At 42.0% G+C, this 22,481-nt stretch overlaps 4 protein-coding genes and 1 non-coding gene across 7 annotated transcripts; 3 read left to right on the top strand and 2 right to left on the bottom strand.

Annotated features, from left to right (window-relative positions):
• The first annotated feature begins 545 nt into the window (after positions 1-545).
• Positions 546-4,372, top strand: LOC115678328 (eukaryotic initiation factor 4A-14). The gene is made up of 5 exons (XM_056311423.1): positions 546-682; positions 1,804-1,872; positions 1,989-2,092; positions 2,405-2,835; positions 3,484-4,372. The coding sequence occupies exons 2-5, from the start codon at positions 1,805-1,807 to the stop codon at positions 4,117-4,119; spliced, it is 1,239 nt and encodes a 412-aa protein (XP_056167398.1). The 5' UTR covers positions 546-682; position 1,804; the 3' UTR covers positions 4,120-4,372.
• On the top strand, positions 1,559-1,671 carry LOC115678520 (small nucleolar RNA snoR98). The gene has a single exon (XR_004005389.1). It is a non-coding gene; the product is annotated as a small nucleolar RNA snoR98 (small nucleolar RNA).
• Positions 4,373-5,786: 1,414 nt separating the features above from the next.
• Positions 5,787-6,536, top strand: LOC115678329 (uncharacterized). The gene has a single exon (XM_030601688.2). It carries the CDS (start codon positions 6,146-6,148, stop codon positions 6,518-6,520), a length of 375 nt encoding a protein of 124 aa, XP_030457548.1. The 5' UTR covers positions 5,787-6,145; the 3' UTR covers positions 6,521-6,536.
• Positions 6,537-8,779: 2,243 nt separating this feature from the next.
• LOC115678358 (casein kinase 1-like protein 2) lies at positions 8,780-14,252 on the bottom strand. Its single transcript, XM_030601729.2, has 14 exons — positions 14,116-14,252; positions 13,955-13,995; positions 12,430-12,499; positions 12,171-12,319; positions 11,997-12,092; positions 11,840-11,910; positions 11,352-11,413; positions 11,165-11,228; positions 10,939-11,023; positions 10,691-10,817; positions 10,464-10,546; positions 10,312-10,375; positions 10,053-10,195; positions 8,780-9,435 (listed from the first exon to the last, which is right to left on the bottom strand). The coding sequence occupies exons 1-14, from the start codon at positions 14,189-14,191 to the stop codon at positions 9,145-9,147; spliced, it is 1,422 nt and encodes a 473-aa protein (XP_030457589.1). The 5' UTR covers positions 14,192-14,252; the 3' UTR covers positions 8,780-9,144.
• Positions 14,253-15,666: 1,414 nt separating this feature from the next.
• LOC115678357 (probable phospholipid-transporting ATPase 4) lies at positions 15,667-22,183 on the bottom strand. Of its 3 annotated transcripts, none has more exons than XM_030601728.2 (11): positions 22,036-22,183; positions 19,435-21,458; positions 19,222-19,332; positions 18,299-18,575; positions 18,109-18,197; positions 17,876-17,963; positions 17,575-17,784; positions 17,308-17,433; positions 17,047-17,145; positions 16,742-16,933; positions 15,667-16,611 (listed from the first exon to the last, which is right to left on the bottom strand). In XM_030601728.2, exons 2-11 carry the CDS (start codon positions 21,234-21,236, stop codon positions 15,958-15,960), a joined length of 3,648 nt encoding a protein of 1,215 aa, XP_030457588.1. In that variant the 5' UTR covers positions 21,237-21,458; positions 22,036-22,183; the 3' UTR covers positions 15,667-15,957. The 3 variants fall into 3 exon arrangements, with proteins under 3 accessions (XP_030457588.1, XP_056167237.1, XP_056167238.1); XM_056311262.1 differs by lacking the exon at positions 22,036-22,183 and adding an exon at positions 21,732-21,946; XM_056311263.1 differs by having other exon boundaries at positions 16,206-16,611; positions 16,836-16,933.
• Between the last annotated feature and the right edge of the window lie 298 nt (positions 22,184-22,481).

Raw genomic sequence — 22,481 nt, 5'->3', positions numbered from 1 at the left:
TGCCGGGCGAGGGCCGCCTCGCTCGCCCGGGCGAGGTCGACCCTTGTCCGACGTCGGCGAGGGCCGCCCTCGCTCGCCCAGGCGAGGGCGAACCTCGCCCAACGCCGGCGAGGGCCGCCCTCGCTCGATGCCGGTGAGGGCCCCCCTCGCCGGAAAGGAAAAGAAAAGAAAAAAAAAAAAGCAAAAAAGACGAAAATGCCAATGGACTAAATACATCGGGGTAAATGTGTCACAAAAAGTAAAGTTCGGGGTTTTTGGTGTCACAAAAAAAAGTTTGGGGTAAATGTGTCACAAGTGACAAAATTTGGGGTTTTTTCCCAATTCTGAATGAGAGAGAGACAAAAAAAAAAATATTTACCTGATCATGTGAAAGGGCAAGATGGGAAATTAGCCCTTTGGGGGGATGAGAGAGAGAGAGAGAGAGTATGGCCCAGCGAAAACCTAAGAAGGCCACCGAGAGGAGAGAGGCTGGCCGGGCGGCGGGGGGGGGGGGGCTTCCGTTTGCGGGGGGAGTATAAATAAGGGAACGCCGTTTGCCTCTCCCACCTTTTTATCTTTCGAACTCCGCGGCGCAGATCCGAGGAGTTTGGGCAAACCCTAAACACCACCTTCTTCCTTCTTCTTCTTCTTCGCCTCCTCCTCCTCTCTCTCCCTCGATCTCGACTTCGTCTTCAACCACCAGGTGATTTGCATCCCTCGTCTCCCTCTCTCTCCCTCTCTCTCCCTCTCTCTATATCTCTCTCTCTCGGCTTTTATGGAGTGTCCGGGATTTTGATTTGATGGCCGAAAGTGCTGCGAATGTTGGATTCCTCTGCTTGCTCGATGGGCTTTTCTTCTTCTTCTTCTTCTTCTTCTTCTTCTTCTTTGGGGGGTCTGTTGTTTGGTTGATTTGCTGATTATCTTGCCCGGGCTCCGTGTCGGGATCTGGAGGCTGCCGGCGGCTCCTGCTCTCTCGCGCGCTTGTTTCCGCGGTCCCTTTTCCCTTTTGTTTGCGGTCGTTTTGGTGGCTCCTGCTTCTGTGTTCTCTGTAGCTGTGAGATGGTTCGTCGGAAGGAGATTGATAGCCCTGTTCGCTGGAAGTTTCGGATCTTCCGTGTGCATGAACTTCTGCGGTTGTAGCTTGATGTCGGTTTTTGGTGCTGCGAATGCAGCCCGATTCGGAAAAAAGTTTGTTTGTTTTTTCTTCTTCGGTCGTTATATCTTGAAGTTTTTCTTGTGGGTATGTTCACTGATGGTGTTCTCGTTGATGTGGAGTTGAAGTTTTTCTTCGACAGCCAATAGTTGTTTTTGTGTGGTGTGTTCGCTGCTGCTGCTGTGCTCGTCGATGTGAAGCTAGTGTTGGTTGGAGAATACTTTCATGAAACCGTGTTGGCCGTGTCGAGCTGTTTGCTTTGCAAAGACCCGCTTCTTTGTTTTTCCCTCCTCCTTCTTGATGTTCATACGAGAGGCTTTACAGTGTGTACTTTTAATTATATCCTTTCTTAGCTAAACTTCCGGTGTCTTCTGTAACTCTGGAGAAGTGGGCACTGTGGTTTCTGGTGCTCAAGGAGTCTTTCCTGTTATATCAGATAGCCAGCTGCCCTTTATAGTTCTTCTTCAGAAATTGAAACGGAATTTAATGCTTGTAGTCCTGTCCTAGTGGCCTGCAAGTTTGGCTTTTCTGTAACATTTTTCTGCATTGGAAACAATGTCTCTTGTGGAGATAGAATTCTCTCTCTTTCTCTCTCTCTCACCCACACACGCACGCACGCACTCACACGCAATTGATATCTTGATACTGAACATACTTCACTTTCCATCCAGTATGGCAGGACTGGCACCAGAAGGTTCGCAATTTGATCCACGTCAGTATGACGCAAAGATGAGTGAATTGTAAGTAGCTTACTTCTATTTTGTAGCTCTGTTATTATATCTTTGTTGAATCTGTACCAAAATTTGTCATTCCTGGCTCAAAGGAGATAACACTATAATTTCTTGATGGATTGTAGGTCTGGTGATGGAGGAGATTTCTTCACCTCGTATGATGAAGTTTATGATAGTTTTGATGCAATGGGTTTGCAGGAAAACCTTTTGAGAGGCATTTATGCTTATGGTACCTTCCAGGATCTTTTTTCCTAGTTTACTGTTTGCCTCATATATGGTACTGCTGATTAAAGAGATTGTTTAACTGGAGAACTGTTATAGTTGGGGACATCGCAAGTTGCAATATTACCTGAATGCTTATCTATCGATTGAAAACATACTTACATACAAACACATACATATATCCAGTGGCCTAGGTTTTGTGATCATTCAAGCGCCTAAATTTTACAATGTAGTCAAAATAGGGTGGCAACCTACTTGCTTTCTAGTTAGACATCATCAATTGAAAGTTGTAGTAAATGCTACTTAATGTAATTTGAAGGTTTTGAGAAGCCTTCTGCAATCCAGCAAAGAGGAATTGTTCCTTTCTGCAAGGGTCTTGATGTGATTCAGCAGGCTCAATCTGGAACTGGGAAGACAGCAACTTTCTGCTCGGGAATCCTGCAGCAACTTGACTATGGTCTAGTCCAGTGCCAGGCCTTGGTCTTGGCACCAACCAGGGAACTGGCACAACAAATTGAAAAGGTTATGCGGGCCCTTGGTGATTATCTCGGTGTGAAGGTTCATGCTTGTGTGGGTGGAACAAGCGTTCGCGAAGATCAACGCATTCTTCAAAGTGGTGTTCATGTTGTTGTTGGCACCCCTGGTCGTGTTTTTGACATGTTGCGAAGGCAATCCTTGCGTCCGGACTACATCAAAATGTTTGTGTTGGATGAGGCTGACGAGATGCTTTCACGAGGTTTCAAGGATCAGGTTTCTTTCCTTCCTCGACTCAGTTTTCTTTGCTGATTTATAATATTTATTTTAAAGCTTGAACAAAATGCAATGAAACTGAGTTTTTCCCGAATTTTGTGTCCAGGTTGAGTTACCTGTGGAAAAAAGATGAGAGCATTTTGCATTGGATATTGTAGATGTCATATTGATATTATGCAAGAAAGAAAATTTTCAATCTGACAATAATAGATCACTCGGTCATTGATGCTATAGATGCGTCATTCATATAATTTTGGGGCAGAAGTATGTTCTGAAAATGTATTTATGACCTGGTTGATTTACCTCTGTTCTCTCTCTCTCTCTCTCTCTCTCTCTCTCATACACACACAAACCCATGCCTTTGTTCCAGTGACCTTGAGGTTGGGTTGCTGAAGCCCAACCACAAGGCCACAAAGAAGGCTGGTGTATTTGAGACGTCTCTTGTTGCTAGGTATGAACACAGTGGCCTTTTTCTCCATTTTTGTCAAATCTGTTGAAGCATCCCATGTCTCTTAAATTCTAGATGTTCTTATTGCATCATGTGAGTATTGGGTCCCTGTAAACTTTAACTGGTTGGTGTTTGTCGCCTGATGTTAATGAGCCTACTTCAAAGACATTGTTGACTGATGGTATTGTTCTCATTTTCAGATCTATGACATTTTCCAGCTCCTGCCATCTAAGATACAGGTCGGAGTGTTCTCGGCTACTATGCCGCCAGAAGCTCTCGAGATCACAAGGAAGTTTATGAATAAACCTGTTAGGATTTTGGTTAAGCGTGATGAGCTCACCCTCGAGGGTATCAAGCAGTTCCATGTCAATGTTGACAAAGAAGAATGGAAGCTTGAAACTCTGTGTGATCTCTATGAAACCTTGGCCATCACCCAAAGTGTTATCTTTGTGAACACGAGGCGGAAGGTTGACTGGCTTACTGATAAGATGCGAAGCCGAGACCATACAGTCTCTGCAACTCATGGTGACATGGACCAGAACACCAGGGATATTATTATGCGTGAATTCCGGTCTGGATCTTCTAGGGTTCTTATCACCACTGACCTCCTGGCTCGTGGTATTGATGTGCAGCAGGTCTCGCTTGTTATAAACTATGATTTGCCGACTCAACCGGAAAATTACCTCCATCGTATAGGACGAAGTGGCCGTTTTGGAAGAAAGGGTGTGGCAATTAATTTTGTGACCAAAGATGATGAGAGAATGCTATTTGATATTCAGAAATTTTACAATGTGGTGATCGAGGAGCTACCATCCAATGTTGCTGATCTTCTTTGATGAGTTTTTGTCACTGGTCGAGGCAGAGGGCTTTTTCTTATTCTCGAGGTATCGACAGTATTCTGTTTTGGTTCCTCAAAAAGTAGTTTCTTAAGTTATTGATATCCGAACGGATCTGACGATTAAATCATAATGGTTATGGTGCAATTGCAATACTGCTTCAAGTTTTGTTGTGGGGAGGGTTTTGTATTATGTTTGTCGTTCAAGATTATGGACAAAATCATTAGTTGGTCTAAGCATGGTCTTTTCATTCTGGTGACCGCGTTACTTTTTGAAGTTGCATGTGATAGTGGCAATGTGGCATGGCCTGGTCCTTTCTCTCTTTTCTTTTCTCTGGCAATGCTTGCTATTTTGATTGTTGCATTCTGTCGTCTGAAGGCAACTTGTTCATTACCGTATAAGATACCTTATGATTTAGTGATTTTCGGCTTCATGCGGTTGTGCACAGCTAGACCAATTTCTTGTTCTTAATGTCTCACAGAAAAATCCAAGTGTCGTTCAGGTTTCTGACTGCTGTATCATCATCATTAGTTTTGATTTGGATTTGTATCACGTCTTTTCCTCTCTTAGAAAGGAATCAGATTAAGTCAACCAAAGGGTTCCCCACTTGATCTAGTCGAGCGAATCTGCATCGTGTCCTCTCTAAAGTTTGAAATAAGTCATGATTATCAGCGAATAAAATCAGCAAGCAATTGATTATAGAGTTTTGTCTAAGCGAAATGTGTCGTGATTATTTCGAAGGACAATGACATGTCCTCGATGATTAGGCGCTGATACCTATTGTAAGATGATGTTCTTTCTCAAGTGATGGCAAATGCAAAAGAGATGGTACGAAGATCAAACTTAGAAATTCACTAGTCAGGGTCGTTTACACCTTGTGATAACCCTAGTTATCGTTCGTTGACGCATCGTGATTCGCGGAAGGTCGTATTGATTCCCTAATTCAGAGAATTGAGACGCATGGGATCGTTTTCAATTGCTAGGTCTTGATCTTATCCTTATGATGGAGTTGTCTATTCTCTTCTTCTTTTGCCAGATGATTCTTTTAGGCTTAGCTCTCTTGATGAGAGGATTTTGATGATTCAGCTGACAGTACTCATCATCACCATGATGTTCAAATCCACAGGAGCCTTTCAGCTCAACTACCATGCCTTTCTTTTATGCTTTTCGGACCCACCCATTTGTCATTATCAAGGCGATTGAAGGCTTATTCAACCCGAGTCCTGAACGAACAAAATTCTACCAAAGACACACCAGTCGCTCACAACCACAAGCTACCAAAAAATATCTCCGCAACCCTGTCCATCTGATTTAGCTCGTGATCGGTCTGAAGGAAGTCGATCATCCGCATGCGATCGCTAGCCATTCGCGACAGCCTCGATCCGTCGTCGGCGAAATCAACTGAGCCCAATCATCTCGTCTTCGCTAACCGAATAAAGAATTAGCAAAGAAACCTTTCTTTTTTTCTCCACGCTCAGTCGTTTTCAGATCTGAGTAAGCGGTCAAAGCTGGCTTTAATTATCTCAAAGCTGGTCATTGGGCCCTCCATGCCCATTCAAACATAGCGGCCAACCAAATGCAGCTTCTCGTTTTTCTTTTCCTTTTTGTTTTTCTTGCTTCTTTGCGATTTTTTCTTCGTTCCCACTAGTTAGTTAATCAGCAAGTCACTGAAGCTCATGCAATTTATAATACACGGCATTCCATTGCCCACCTGAAGTGTCTTTAAATGCCCAACGCTAAAAAAAAGTTAAGTACCACAGTACGTCATCTACTCATATTGAGCAGTTCCCAATACTCTACGATAACCCATGAAAATTGGTATAGGGAAATATCAAAGGGCAATAAATTCTACTTGTATCATCACCAAAGAAAAATGGAAAAGAACCCAAGAACTCTCTCTCTTTAGTTAGTCTTCTCTCTCTCTCTCTCTCTCTCTCTCTCTCCAGACCAACTCCATTATTCACACTTTTCGCACCGTGGGTTCTTCTCCTTCTTCTTCTTTCTTCTTGGGTTTGTGTTGTGATCAATGGAAGAATACAGATCCAAGTCATGCAGAGATGGAAGAATGCAGATGGAGAGCTACTATGGAGGGAGGCCTGCCCCAACAAGCATGCTTGATCTGAGGAGTTACAGTGCCAATTATGCAGGCTCTTCTTCTTCTTCCACCTCAAACCCGCCAACGCTCATGCCCGGCAAGGAGGTGAAGATGAAGAAGAGCAAGAGTAGGGTCGGATCTGCATCGTCAAAGAGTTGGACCTTCGGCGACCCTGAGCTCCAGAGGAAGAAGAGGGTCGCTAGCTACAAGGCCTACACTGTGGAGGGCAAGATGAAAGGGTCCCTCAAGAAGAGCTTCAGGTGGATCAAGAACACGTGTAACCAAGTTGTCTATGGATGGTGGTGATGATGATGATGATGATGATGATGATGATAGAAAAAAAAGGGCGTTTCTTCTTCTTTTTTTCCTTCCTTTGTTTTGTGTTTTACTTCAGGCTAAAGGTGTGGAGGAATTCGCAAATGCCAAATCTCCAAATTCCTCTTAAAAATAAATCAAATACTTAATGTAGCACATTGATGTGGAGCTGTGTCTTTGTTGTCTCTGTTTTCTGAGAGGGGAAAAAAAGAGAGTAAATCTTTTTGGTGGTCATAGACCACTTGTTGCCTGGCTCAATCTAGTTTCATCAGATCTGTATAGTCAAGGTGTTGATCTAACTTGAGAGATGATGGTAATTCTGTGCTTTTGCAAGTTCAGTAATTAATTGACCAATCTACACCGCTGGCTTCTGGCACGGAAGGAAAAAAAATGGAAAAGTCTCTGAAACACGATGAAAAGGACTGTATTTGAAACTTTCTTTCTATAGTTGATCTTTGGATGACTAACGATGAAAAGGACTTTTAGGAAGCATCTTTCCTGTGATTCCTTTCTCCATCTATGCCATTATATGATGTTCCTAACTTAACTTCTGGTTCAATGGCTAACCTATTATTTGATTATTGTAATTTCATTAGCTGCAATTTAAAGAATCTGGATTAAGATTGAAGCAAATGGAGAATAGGCAAAAGGGTAATTATCTCTGTCACAAGAGGGGAAAGGGGTGATTTGCAGAGTCCCTTGCGGTGCTAATTTTGTTTTTTGGGGCCAACCCTGGCAGCGAATTCGAGACCTCAATTTCTGCAAATGTTGTCAAAGGCAATGTGGACCGTTTTAAAGAAGTGTGCTTCGGAAAACGTGAGGAGGCTTCATGTAGAACATGTAGATGATCCATGAGGTTGCTTCGTTGTCACATTGTGTGATATCCTAGGTCTGAGGAAGGGAAACTACTCAAAATTTTGTCTTTCCTGCCGATTTTTTCTTTTTTTGGGAAACTAACATGCAATGTATCTAGGGTTGAAAAGGTAAGGAAAGATGAATGTTAAATTAAGAGGCGACTGGTGAGGACACGGAACAAAGTGCATATAAGACATATCAATGGTGTTCAAGGCAAGATAAAGCTGAAGAAGTTTATCATGTTCCTTCAGAACTCACTCAAGCTCCCACCAACTACACCCCATGTTTTCTGTATTTCTTGGAGTGCCAAGACAAATGTGTTTTTTTTAGCATGCCAAGTTTACTTTCACTAGTTTAAAATATCACAAGCTATTATTGAATGGCGACTGTGACCCACTTAATTAAATATCCACTTGCGGTCTGTCGCATCACTTGGTAAACCAATTTTGTAAACCCCTCTTTATATAAATATGGCATCACACTCGAAAATTCTCCCATGATCACATAAATAAACTAAGAAACTGAAAACTAAATGATTGAGAATATACAAAAACCAACATTTGAGTAAAAGTGATTTACCATTGTTTTCGTTCATTGGCAAATACTCACCCAAGAACATCGTCCCTATTAGAGCTTAGGAGCCAGAGATGGATAGGGGACCTAGCCTGCATATTAAGATTAACTTAAAATTTGCACACTATTATAATCGTAATTATGATCGTATATTTGTAGAGATCACATTTTAAGATTTCTCTTTCGCTAAGATTAAAACGAATCAAGCTACTTATAAGTAACTTTGGATTGGCTCGATGACTACTTGAAATCAGCTTGCCTCATTTCATCGAGCTCTAGTTCGAACTATTTAAGTATCTTGTTGAGTCAAGTTAGAGCTTGTTGATACTCGACTCTAAACTCGAGAGAGAATTGAGCTTTCATTCCTTTTTAACAAATATTTCATAATTGTAAAAATAGTCAAAATACTTAAAATTACATAATATCGACCTAATAAAACTTGATCTCCAACTCAAGCTTGTCAGTAGAGCTCGGGTATCTCGATTTTGTAGTCGAATCGAGCTCGAGCAAGACAATTAATAAACAATCGAGCTAGAGTCAAGTTTCCAGCACCGAATGTGCAAGTCGAGTAAAGCTCGACAGTACATCGACTTCGACTTGGCCTCAGATCACACCCTATCTTCCACTGGTCAAGTGAAGAAATGTCAATTAGACTACTCCATGATGCAAAAATAAATCATCAAGCATACAGCCACCCCCGTAATTGAAATCCAAGCTTTTACCGGAGAAGAAACGTCAATTAGACGCAAAAGTTCAATTGGGCAGGCACGACAAAAGGATTGCTGTAAAAGTATGAGCAAGGAAAAGACAAATAAAAGGCAATTCCAAAAGTAATGTCATAAAATTCTATTCAGCTTCTTGACAGAGCATGACATGCTCTTCATCTCGATAATGTGAAGGAACGTGTACAGACGGTTTCAACCTGGACTTTACGACACTCCTCAAACCATGATTCAAAGCAGAGGTTAAAATAACTGTTAAACCATGTAATACAACTGAGTTGGAATGGTAGAAACTCTTACAGACCAAGCTGGGTTAATCAAGGGATTCACTTAGAGCATGGTCTTTATTGTGTAGCTACAGTTGGAACCCCCCCAGCAGGATAAAACAGACTTCACAAACTCAGTGCACGAATATTATACCATGAACGGATTTACAACGGGTGGTGATATCGAGCTTCAACGTTGCTAATACTGCAACCTCTCCTTGTTGAAATGCAAGCTCTCTATCCCTCTCAGGGTGGACTCAAAATTGTTTATGTTTGAGGCATTTCTACTAGAAGCCTGCTTCTGCTCTGATGATCCAACAGGTGAATTTCTTTGGGCACTGGAAAATTTATGATTGACTGCTGGGCTCACATCTGTGGTACGACGGTGAGAGGCATCCAACTCAGTCCCGAGAATCCCAGTATCCCGACTGCCAGAAACTGCAGGCTTCCTTGATGAACTGATTGACCGCAAGATAGTGGAACTAGAAAACTGCATATATTTAAGCGAACATATGACTCATTAACATAGAGAACAAATCATCCATAAAATCATGCACATTAGAAACAGAGACCAAACAATATGCACTAAGATTAAGAAACCAATTATCACGGTAGACCTGCTCTTTTCCACCTGGCAAAGTAAAAGTATGTCAACATGTTCCCTACAGAATTTTTCAACAGAGAAAAGTACCCAAAAAAAAAAAACTCCAAGCAGATGCTGGCACTGCATAGTTTGGTAGAACTCGAAGGCAATTTATCAGTTGCATAAATAAGTTTGATAACCAAACAAATAAAATGGCATCGCTTTTTTCCCCTCCTGCATCCCAATACTACAAACTGCAAGTAGAACACAGGACATGATTATCACAGCAACTAACCACTTGCCTTGTAACCTGACAAGGCACAATCATGTGATCCCACCAAGCTCACCATGGTATTATTCTAAGTGGCATCATTCAGGACAGTTGGATTCAGAAAGATTCATTTCGAGTGACAATGATCAAACATATGGAACACAATTAAGGCATATTCCACCACTAAAAACAGCCAACAACCATAATGATATTTTTGGGCATATTTCCTTAGCTGACTATATGAGCGACTCACCAGAGCTTCTTTAGATGTGACAGAATCATTTGCAACTGGATTCTTTGGCTTCAATAAACTTCCAGAAGTCACAATTGGTCCAGAGTGCCTCCGACGAGATGGATCTCCCAGAGACCATGCAGCAGGTCTACCATCTTCGCCACCTTCATTAAACGTTAAAAGAAATATCAAATTAATAGAGATTTTTTGCAATGTACTAATGACTGCTCTGAACTGCCAGGTATGGAGCGAGTTGTGTCATGAAGGAAAGGAGGATCACCTGATTGCCTCTCTGTGTTATTAACAGCCGGAGGTATGCCAGAACTTGGACCAGCTCCATTGCCCTGTTCATAAGAATGTAATGTAGCATAAGAACCCAATGAATCTGACCATCCAAGGGCAGCAAAATTCAATATGGAATATGATTCTCACCAGAGCACGGGAAGGAGGAGTGGCAATCTGAGATTGCTGATACTTCAAAATGGTCCAATCAAAGACATAGTCAAACTGAAAGCCTAGTGCAATAAAATACTTTCAATTCCAATTTGTTGGCAAAAAACTCAAAAAAAGGTGAACAATCTAACATGAGGTAGAACTCCTGTCTGAAACAACTTAGCATGACCTCACCGCAGATAAAAATGAACTAATTAAATTCGAACCTTCACGGATGAAGAGATCACGGAACAGTCTCTTTAGATAAGCATAATCTGGTTTGTCGTCAAATCGCAACGACCGACAGTAATGGAAGTATGATGCGAACTCTGTAGGATAACCCCGGCATAATGCCTGGGAAGACAGGAGGAACATGTTTCAATTTCGGAAGACTATCTTCCTTCATTAAACAGTTCTAGAGAAAATATATATCTATTAGCAACGAATCAAATTAACTTAAAAAGCTAGTGATCACCTCAATAGAAGTTGAAACTTTCTTTTCACTGATTTTTTCGTATTTCTGCTTCTTTGTCCCAGCTTTCAACCCCTGCCAGGGTAGGCTAGAGAAAAGCGAAAACTTAAATGATGGAAAAAAAAAAAAAGAAAACAAAAAGAAGAAGATAGGTAGCGTTGGAGAGGAGTCTTGGGGGAGGGGGTGGTGTAGAGGATGGGATGAGGAAAAGAGTTGGCAAGAGTTTTACCTTCCTCTGAGAAAGTACATCAAAACGTATCCAAGTGATTCTAAATCATCTCTACGGCTTTGCTCTGGCAATAACAGGCAAAATATAGTGAGTTTTTCTACAGGCAAAGAAGCAAAAGACTGGAGCCATATGACAGTCTCATTATAAGGGTAACATGAGAAGATAGAAGAAATAGGCTCAAGCATACCAATCCCAAGGTGAGTATTCATGCTAGCATATCTGGCTGTTCCCGTTAAATTCTTGTTTTCTCTGTCATCAACATCAGCATCAGCATGAAAATATCAAAAAAAAAAAAAACATGTAACTGGTGAAACACATCAAATTGGTTGAAATCTCTAGACAAAAAGGCCGGAAAGATCATTTATTACATCTTCACAAAGCTAGTTTTACATTTAAACCAGAGGGATTATGCCGACCAGCAAAACATGCATGCTTCACTTGCAAAAGACATATAAATGGAACAGAAAATAATAGGAGGAACTTATCAACCAGCAATCACATTTTAATGAATAATGAGCAATTACAGGGAGAGATAAGAAGCCAGCCGAGATGAGAGCCGTGAGTTTAGCACTGCTAAAGTAGCAAAGGCTCACCCCACCCTTAAAAAGGGGTAGAAATATCAAATCTTAAAGACATTAAAGTACTAACAGTTAATCTGAGTGTAAAATAACCAACCTGTAGGGGATATGTTGATGAGTTGAAGTGTCCCTGTATTTCTTTGCAAGACCAAAATCAATAATGTAAACCTATATTCAAGCAGGTGAGAAGGCATCAAAATCAAGTCCTTTAATATGCAGATACAAAGTCAAGCAAAAAAAGATCTGAATTCCACCTGATTTGCACGCCTACCCAAACCCATGAGGAAATTGTCTGGCTTAATATCTCGATGAAGAAATGATTTAGAATGAACAAATTCAATGCGATTCATCTGTAAAGAATATCAAAGTTCTATAAAATGATAAGAGGAGGAGGTAAAACAAAGAACCACGAGCATAAACAAACCTACCATTTGATCAGCGAGCATGAGAACAGTCTTAAGGGAAAATTTCCTACTACAAAAGTTGAATAAATCTTCCAGACTTGGTCCCAGTAAATCCATCACGAGTACATTGTAGTCCCCTTCGATACCGAACCATCTTACATTTGGAATACCAGCTGCCAAGGATAAGCACGTGCAAACCAATGGCATCATGAAAAACATCAGAACAGACATAAAGCATGCACAGTTGAATCAGAAAAAGAAGCACCACAAGTTGAGGTCTTACTTGCTCCCTGAAGTATTTTATACAACTTTGATTCGTACATCAACTGAGGATGCTTTGTCTTGACAGTTTCCTAAACAAGTGGTGTTATATAAAACTAAATCAGAATTTACTATCATTAATAGCGCAAAAAATGTGCTTCAGAATTCAACAGCGTCTTTGAATAATGTGTTTGAGTACAGAGAAAAGGCACAATCAATTCAAAACGGTGCCTACACTGCAAACCAAATAATCAAAAGAATTAAGAAGCACGGTTCACCTTCCTTAAAAGACTATGCTTCTATCTTCTGACAGAAATACAGATAAATAAAATTGTGCATCCCTCGCAAAAGGCTGGCAATTCATGTTCAAATGTCAAAGACGAGTTATGAGCTCATGTCAAGTCGTGTCATTGCAAAACTTAAGAAATGATGTATTTTAATTCGTGTCACTTTCCAGTTTGTCAATATCTGCGTTCATAAACATTTCAAATCGAATCAATTAGTGTATACAAACAGACAAACCTCAACAGTCTGCCACTGAACATCAACTTAAATTTCTCTATCTACTAACAGATATCTGTCCAACATGAAGGATCTTCTCTGCTATAAAGTCGAGTAGATAAGGCAGTAGCATCTCCATCTACACATATTTGGTAGAGCCACAGACCCGCAGCACCGATAGAGTTTACTCATAGTAACAAAACTCGATTCTCATACCAATTCAGAGTAATTTATGCACGACATAAATCTTTGCATGCAGACTACATCATCAGAGTGAGAACAGACAAAGGAAAATAGAAATACGAAGAAGCTTGTTAAGTCTCCTTTAATAGGTCTTCCACCAAATGGTAGAGTACCATTTTGGCGAGGACGATGTAGACATAGGTCGAGCAACACTACTACACTCGTTAATTGGCAACAGAGCTTCTTCATGTCATCAAAAGAGAATACTATAGTTTCCTCAGTTGCTTCCACGCAACCCCCTTTCAACCCCGTCATCAATCTCACTCAGTCAAAACATACATGTTTCAAGTGAAAAATCGATCTTTTATTTTACCCTTTCAAGTAATCTTTCAGGCAAAAAGTCATACTCGACGAGGGACAAAGAGCGCTGACTTCTCGACAAAGTCGAGACATGCATTGCAAAAGATCGCCATGGAAGCAAATCGCTCGGGCATTCGATCGTTATCATACCAGAAGCACGACATGAGTTCATGCATTACAGCTCCAAACATACACACACATGCATGCGAAAAGCCACAAAAGGAGGAAGCTTCCACTCGTTATCGACAATCATTCTAAAAATACAGAAGCTAGCACCGCCGACTTGCTGGAAGCTGGGGAAGCAAGCGAACCAACTATCTATGCCAGTCAAACACCATCCATATCCCCCAAAAAGACGTAAAATCAAAGCATCAAAATCCTAAATCATCAAAACACCGATGCGATGATGGCTACAACAAACACTAAAGAAACAACTACAACGCACGAGAAGCTTCGAAAAAGGAAAAAGGGTTTCAATTCCAACCGGGAGAAGAGCCACTCACAAGCTTAATCGCGACTTCCTCGTTCGTCTGGATATTCGCACCTGAAAACCAAAAATTCGCGGCGAACTTCAATCACAATCAAACCCCCCACAAAAAAAAAAAAAACAAAAAAAAAACCGGAACGGACGAAGCGAAAAAGGAACCGAGCATCAGCAGCCCACCGAGGTAGATCTCTCCGAACGATCCGCTGCCGATCTTGCGGCCGAGCCGGAACTTGTTGCCGACGCGTGGCTCCATCGGAGAGCGCCGGGATTTCCACAAAAACCCAGCCCCAGCCCCACCCCCACCCCCACCCCCACCCCCACCACCGCCGGCGACGGGGAACAAAACCCTAACCGCTATCCAGAGGAGGCTGCTGCTGCTGCTGCTGCTACAGGAGAGACTCCATTGCCATGGAACCGCGATGACTGAGCCAGAGAGAAGAGAGAGAGAGAGAGGGAGAGAGAGGGATAGGGAGCGTGTTGGTATACCGAACCGAACGAGACGGTGACGATCTTTGATCTAATCGACCATTTTAATCGTGATTACGTTTCCTTAATCACGGTCGTTTGTTTTGGTTTGTCTTGACTCTTGTTTACTTGCTCATCGAAAATTGCTATTTGCTATTATTATTTTTTTCCTTTTGTAATTTATTATTTTCGAAAGAACATTCGAGATATGTTTTTTTTTTTTTTTAGGTATAAGTGTATTGGAAGTCCTCGTGCAACTGATTCCTACAACTTTGCAACTTTTTGCAATTCGGTTCTGCAACTCGTCGTGAAAGTGCAATCGAATCCTAAAACTATCAAAAAGTGCAATCGAGTCTAAAAACTTGTCACGAAAGTTTAATCTAGAAATGCAATTAATGGAAGGTTTTTTATTTTTTTTGGATATTAAAAACAATGGAAGGATTTGATTGGATCAATTTGACAAATTTTATAACCAAATTGCTCATTAGTCTTTCGATTCTTGTATGCAACCACCGTTGTTTCGAAAATGATTACTTCTATTTTAGAAGTTGGGTGGCTTCTTATATGTTGCTTGCATATTCGATTTTACTCTTGAATATTCAATTTAAATCTAAAAAAAGTAAAAAATCGCATATATAAAGCATTTTGACTCTGAAATTGTGAAATTCATGCATCTATCTGAGATTTTTATATTTTTAGACTCCCGTCAACAATTTATTTTATTTTATTTTCACTTGATACAATTACCTTGCATGTCCATTGAAATTCCCTCCTAGAATTAGATACTATATTTATGACAATTCCAATGGTTCCTAAGCAGCTTTGTATAATCGCTTTTGTGGTTGGTTTACCTTCTGTTTACAGCTGTTGCATTCTTGGTTTTCGTACTTAATCTTGTATTTGTGCTGTATTCGCATCGATTAAATATAGACTTGGCAAACCACGGCTCGGGACAAGGGTCATTCGAAACTAGTTCGAAAAGCGAATATAGTTCGGCAGAGTCGAGAGATGAATTCTCGTTACGCCGACTTTAACCCGATTTTAATCATGCTTGACAATTTCTAGCAGTAGAAAAATTAGCCAGTTTGCTTGTATATCCAGTTCACGGAAGTGATCAAAACAAGCAAAATGCACCTACTTTGACGGAAATTGGTGGCAATAGATCAACATAGGCTTAGATTTGAAGGACTTGCATACGTCATTGTGACAAGTTGGACATGTTGCATAGGTATTTAAAAGAGGAGAGGAGTGAAGAGATTGGTACAGAACAGAAGCAATTTCCACTATATCTCAGAGCTATCACTCATCAAAATTTTACACAGGGATTACAATACAGGGGAGGCGGTTATATGACTACTTCAGATTATCTGTGCACGAGAGGGGATCCAATCATCCCCTCTCCTTCATCTGATTACATTCTTTTTTTCCTGGGACAAAAAATTGAGCAAGAAAAGGGGCCTCAACAAAGAAATCTGCAATGGCCCCAAACCCTACTGAAGAAAAAAAAAAATGTATCCATGTCAAATAAGAACCGAAACCCTCTTTTAAGTCCTGTCACGACGCGGCGGCAAGGAGGTGCTTTTTCTGCAGCCTCCCTTTCAACTGCCTAATCTTCGCTTCCACCCTCGCGGTGAAACCGATCTTGGTTTCTTGTCTGGCCTTGGACCGTTCCCTCTTCCACATGAGCTGGTCTCGGACATCCTTCTTGTAGTACTTGATTTCTTGGATAATGTGGTGATCCATGGGATTGAAACATCTCTGGATAGATATGTGACAGAAGTAAACTAGGTTACAAGTGACCGTTGCCAAGAGGGTGACTGCCCAGAAACTCACAGCAGGAGCGAGGACCTCAACGAGAATCTTGTACACATTCCCCGTGTAAATGGGAGAGAACATTCCGTAGATGAAGAGGAACAGGTACCAAAACGCGATGCTTCCCCAGATGAACAAATGTTGGATCCATGTGAAGTGGCTCATGGTGAGCGCAATCTGGCAGTTCACCACCCACACGATGCAAGTGAACATTACGGTTCCCACGGCTGTCATGTCGGCCGTTTGGCCTCCCGGGCGAAAAGCTTGCTCGAAGAAGAAGAGAACGTTGAAGGTGAAAACGACGATGGAGGCAACGAGACCATTCGCCATCCACCCGAATATCTTATACCAGTTGAAGAACAAGTTTTTGGGTCCTTGCTGATATAACGCAGGAAACTACAAAAAGAGGGGGAAAAGGAGAAGGGACATGAATTAGCAATCATGGAAAAGTCTCTAGGTTGAGTGTGTATCAGCTATTGCCCGTCTCTGTTCATTTTCAAAATTACAGTGTTCAAGAAATGGTTACCTGCAAGCAAACCTCGGCGGAAACATCTTGTTCGAATACTCCTAACGAAAGGACGGGCAATGAAGTGACAAACACATTGAACAAAATCATGTACCAGTCGTCATAGATCGATTGCCCGGAGAAGGCCGTCACAGCTTCGAAGTAGAGGAATGTCAAACCGAATGCTATGTTCTTGTAGATGAAGTAACATATCTGGATTAAGGAAGGGAAGAAAAAGTCAGTGGGCATGAGAGATACAGATGTCTGACACAAGCACACGAGACAGTAGTATAAATATAAAGTCAATGAGGAAGCCGCAAAATTACCATCTGGGCTATTCTTTTGTAGCACCAGTGTCCGTGAACTACTAGGAGTTTCTCCAAAAACCGAAACTGGGCAATCGAAAAATCACTAGCCATCACAGCCTGCAAAACAGTAATGATCTCAAATTATTATGAAGATCCAGAGTCGAAGGCAGGAGATGCTCCTTATTGTTAACCATCATAGGATATATGTCCAAAACACACCAATGGTCAGGGAAGTCAGGATAATAGCCTTCACAAGGAGATAGAAAAGGAGGCACTAACCTGCATACCTTCCACCCCACTGATCCCCACTCCAATATCAGCTTCTTGAATCATGCCGACATCATTCGCCCCATCGCCAATTGCTAATGTAGTCTTGCCGGTTCCTTCCTTCACTAACCTCGTCACCTGGAGTCAGGTTCAGACTCTCTAATATAAATATCAAATCCTGTTGAGGTTTACCCACAGGCATTGCAAGCTTGTATGTATATGAAGAAGCCTCTGAACATAGGCAGGAATACGACAATTCTGAGAGGGGAGAAAAGTTACCAGCGCCTTCTGCTTAGGAGAGACCCGACAGCATATGACAGATGCACAGTCAATTGCCAATCCTAAGAATTGATGCTTCACATCATCTTCAAGGGCATAGGTCAGGGTTTTTCCATCGATTATCAGTGCAAAGGCAGCATGTGGATCTTTTTCTAGCTTGATCATTTGTGAGGCATTGGTGATTTGCATCACAATGTTCTCTTTGATGGCCTGATCAGCGACAAGATGCGATGTTCACTAAATGTCGAATGAAACAGCTATGCCGAAACAAAATGTCCAAACTCTCTGGCCAGAGTCTTACCTTCTTCGAGTCTTGCCCTAATGTGTCTGGACTTGTTGCTGTTACACAGATCTGCTTCATCCCCTGCCTAAGTAAACTGCAAGAAAATCTGCAATAGACACGATGGATTAGAAAAACCATTGGTTTTCCTATTCTGCCAAACTTTCAGCGAGAAATTAATTTCTCGATAGTAGAGATCTCATTCAAATGGAAGAGGTATTGGGAAAGCTTTCTATTAGCTACAACCATCATACCCTATGTTGATTGCAGTTTCCATCTTATCTCCGGTAAGAACCCATAGCTTAAGACCAGCTTGGGCAAGTTTGTCAATGCACTGGGGCACCTATAGGGAAAAACAGTAGATATCACCTTCGAGTTCAGATGAACTAAACGAATGGTGTATGTGAGTAAATAAACTTGAAGAGAATGATTCTTTTATTTTACCCCTTTCTGCAATTTGTCCTCCACAGCAGTGGCACCCACGAGAATCAAATCCTTTTCCATCAATTCAGCCACCCTTTCAAGCATGGCATCCCTGTCTGCCCCAATACAAGTCTTTGCTTTGACAAACTCATCATTCCAAGCAGAATACTCGGACTCTTCAAGCTTTTTATAAGCAAGAGCAAGCGTACGTAACCCATTTTCACCATATTCATTCAGATGTTTGCTAGTAGCTTCCTCATATACTCTTCCGTTCTTTGCCAACCGATCGAAAATGATACTGCACAATTCATGAAAGTTAACTTTCGGGTCAAAAGAGATGCCACATAATTCCATCTATACCCTCAATAGAGAAAGTATTAGGAGCATGATCATGGGATGGCCGGACTCCGTGTTTGCGTTTACAGAGGATGTTCTTCAAAGAAAAGAGAAGTGAGAAGAGACACCACGGTGATGCTACCCTCCAAGTAACTGCTCTTAGAAGAGAATGCAAAATTACAGCTCTTTCTTTTGAAACAAATCTCTTTGAATACCCTAATCCACAGTAGCACAAAAAATAGAAGCTAGAAATACACGAAATTTTTTTTAACTTCAATCATCAGTTTTCAAAGTTCTCATTGATAGCAAAAACCATATGACAGCAAGGTTAACTGATTGCCCCCATGATAATTGAGAAAAGAAAGAAAGCGATGAGCAAAGCTCATCACGTGCAAAGAAACCCTAGAGAAACTGATTAAAATTGAAACTGTAATGTCAGAATGACGATTGTCTAATATAAATGGTCAACATGACGGAGTACGGTATATCATACATATACATTCATGTCCCGGAGGGCACCGAAAGAGAATCACGCTAACTCGCTTTCTCACGAGATAATTAAACTAAAAATGTTGATAAGACATATGGAGTGCTGTCATAAGACCAACCTGTCAGCACCTTTGCACAGAAGAAGAATTTGCCCTTCCTTATCTCGCACAATCACAGACATCCGCTTTCTTTTGCTGGTAAAATCCAACATGTTCAAAATTTTATATTCCCTGGAAAACATCCAAAAATCATACCATAAGACAAGGACAGTCAGATTAATGCTGCCGAAGAAGAACATAGGGGCAGAAAATACTTCTGTGCAAGTTCCTTGCCTTACAACTGGAGAAGGATACTTTTCACGGACAAATATGCTTGTTTGAGTTCTTTTGCAAAACTCGAATCCAAATTCTCTAGCAGAAACCAGAAATGCGATTTCGTCAGGCGACTCAGCTTCGTATGTGATTTCACCTGTCTCTTCACTTACCTCGGGAATCGCAGTGTGGCATATTGCTAGTATCCGCAAGAACAACAGAATCATATCTGGCTTTGGTTCTTTCATCCAGTTTCCCTCCATCAAACGGCTGTCATCAAAACCAAAGCCCTTAATGTTGCGTTTCTCACGCTTTCCAGCCACAGAAGTAACGATGGTCTCTAGTTCAATCTCCGATGCCCCAAACTGGTTTCTGTTGCCCCGCACAGTGAAGGCACTAGAAATCTCAGGGTCCTGCTCCTCCTCAAGGTCAATGGCCATTTGCTTTGCAGCAGCGAGCTCAACCTCACTGGATCCTACACCATATGCAGTACCTGCAATGGAACATTTGAGAAAATCCATCTGATTACATGTCAACGTTCCGGTTTTATCAGAGAGGATTGTATCCACCTGGCCCAACTCCTCATTCAAATTTGAGGTCCTTGCATGAGCATGAACCCCGCTCTGTTCATCATACATGTCTATGTCCCTGTTAATAAAAATTGCCTGCAAGAACTTAACCATCTCGATGGATACGTACAGAGAGATGGGTATCAAGTACCCGTACAGCATCAGAGCAGTGACAAAATGGCATAGGCCCGATGCCACTGCTTTGTTTGGATCATAACAGGACATAGGATTCTGGGGTTGCAAGTACCACCAGTCGGGCATTTGGAACTTTGTCTGCACAAAGAATCCTATAGAACTGATCAACGAGATACCGAGTAGAGCAGCGAGAAGAACATATATGATGCGGTCCATTTTCCTCTCTATCGTGCTCCTCTTGGAAGGTGATTCTGTCGCATTTTGCATCACTTTACTGTCATGACCAGTAAAGATAGCCACTCCATAAACATAAGCTGTATTCCTGAGCTTGGAATCTCTGAGGAGTATCTGACTAGGATCCAGTGGATAAATCTGCCGGTCATACTCAAAATTGCCCACAAAGGTATAAAGACTGGGATTCGGGTCTTCACACCTGATCATCCCATTAAAGTCCTTGAAACTTTCATCACTTTCCAAAGGCAAAGTCACCTCTAACGATCTTTTTACTTTCAAATTCGTTTCACCATCCAAATTCATGGTTTCAACATAGCATAGACCGTCCTCGTAACTGGATGACAGCAGAAGCAAGTCTGCAGGAAAAAATTGATCTTTCTCAACTTTCACGACATCCCCTACACAAATATTCCGCCACTGTTTATAACCAAAGACTCCGTCTCCTTTATGGACACTAGCTTTTCTGTTATTAACCTTCATATCCTGAATGAACCTATGCCAATCTTCTACGGCCTCCTTCGCCATACTAACCCCAAGAACAAATGCCAACGGGGCAATCATGCTCAACGGGGTGAATGGGGAAAAAGAAAAGAGAGAGCATATTGCAGCCACGAGGAAGTAAATATTCGCTACCCTCCTAAATTGCTCAAAAAATGCTTTGGGCAAAAATGTGACGACATTGTACCTGGTGGTTGATATGTAATTCGAGCAGTATTTCAGAGGTTTCTTTTTGTGCATATGGGGCTCATTGCAATGTACTATACGAGAATAGCCTGGGCCTTGCAATGACTGCGGGTCCTGAGTCTCGGCGGTGGTGGGCTGGATGCATCCGAAGGTATAAAGGTTGCTCTGGCGGATCCTTGCCCTTATCCTACCTCGAGTCATCTCTCCTCACTTCGGTCCAAGATTATAGGATCTGAAATATAATCCTACAAACACAAGAACTAAATCTTGACTCCAGCATGGAGCGTCATTGTGCTTCTCATAACAGATTCCAGGTCATTTTTCCAGCTCCACCCGATGATAACCGAGAGCCAACCGTTTAAACTATCTTCACTTCAGCAATCACTACGATGGGGTCGCCGATGCACAATACCTTTCCACAACCTAATGCGATATACAGAACAGATATGTATCAATGCACCAAACTCAATAAGCTGTACACAAATTGCACAAAGAAACAACCAAATCCCATATAATGGGACGAGGTTAATTTTAGGAAGAATATTTAGTTTGAAAAAACCGCACAGTGAATAGGGATCGCATTCGAAATTTCATTCAATGCCATCTGTATGCTTAGCTGCACTGCACTTATCTAAACTGAGACATATTAGGAACTAAATCTTTATGCCCACATCCATGACAGATTACATTTCATACCCGAAGGACAACAAAAGGCAGCTTCAATCGATAGCGGAGAGCACAAAACAGATGCTGCGAATCAGCTCAAGAATCCAATTCTCGAAACAGTCGCCAAGACGAATCAGGAAAGAGCGAGGTGGTGGCAAATTCAGAACCCACCCAAGAACCAGACAATGCCCAGCTGGAACCGTCGGCACGAGCTTCCCAAGAAGGGGTGGGTGGGTGGGGGGACCAAGACAAATCAACCCGGAGAAGAAACCAAGAAAATGGCCAAACCCCCACAACTTCCCAGCCCCAAGAAAGCAAATTCCAAGAAGGGTACCTGAAAATCGCTCCCTCGTCCTCGGGGAGCAAATTCGGCCAAGACCCACTTGCGAATCAAGAAGCTCAAGAACGACAAAGGAAGCCTCCTTTTCGATTTGCAGATCAAGAAGGGTACACGGAGAGAGAGAGAGAGAGAGAGAGAGAGAGAGAGAGAGAGAGAGAGAGAGATGGCCCCTGTCTCCGGTGGAGCTCCGAGCAGGAGACGACCCAGGATCGTCCCCCGGGGGAGGGGGCGCTTCTCTCTCTCCGGGGTGCTTTTACGTCTTTGTTCGACTTTCAAACACGTTCGGCAATGGCTGGCCTCCTTTCCTTTCTCGAGTTTTATGTCACCCGAGCGGAGGACTTTTCTTCCCTCCTCCACCACCGCCACCACCACCACCACCGCTTCTTCTCTCCTCTTTCCTCTTTCTTCCGCCCTTTCTTTGTTTTGTCAAATATACGCTC

This window comes from Syzygium oleosum, unplaced genomic scaffold (genome assembly GCF_021117445.2).
Source record: "Syzygium oleosum isolate NSW1041296 unplaced genomic scaffold, Sole_v2.1 Sole_v2.05, whole genome shotgun sequence".
Taxonomy (NCBI): domain Eukaryota; kingdom Viridiplantae; phylum Streptophyta; class Magnoliopsida; order Myrtales; family Myrtaceae; genus Syzygium; species Syzygium oleosum.
Note: the sequence above shows the minus strand (reverse complement) of the source record. Positions and strands in the feature narration are given on the sequence as shown.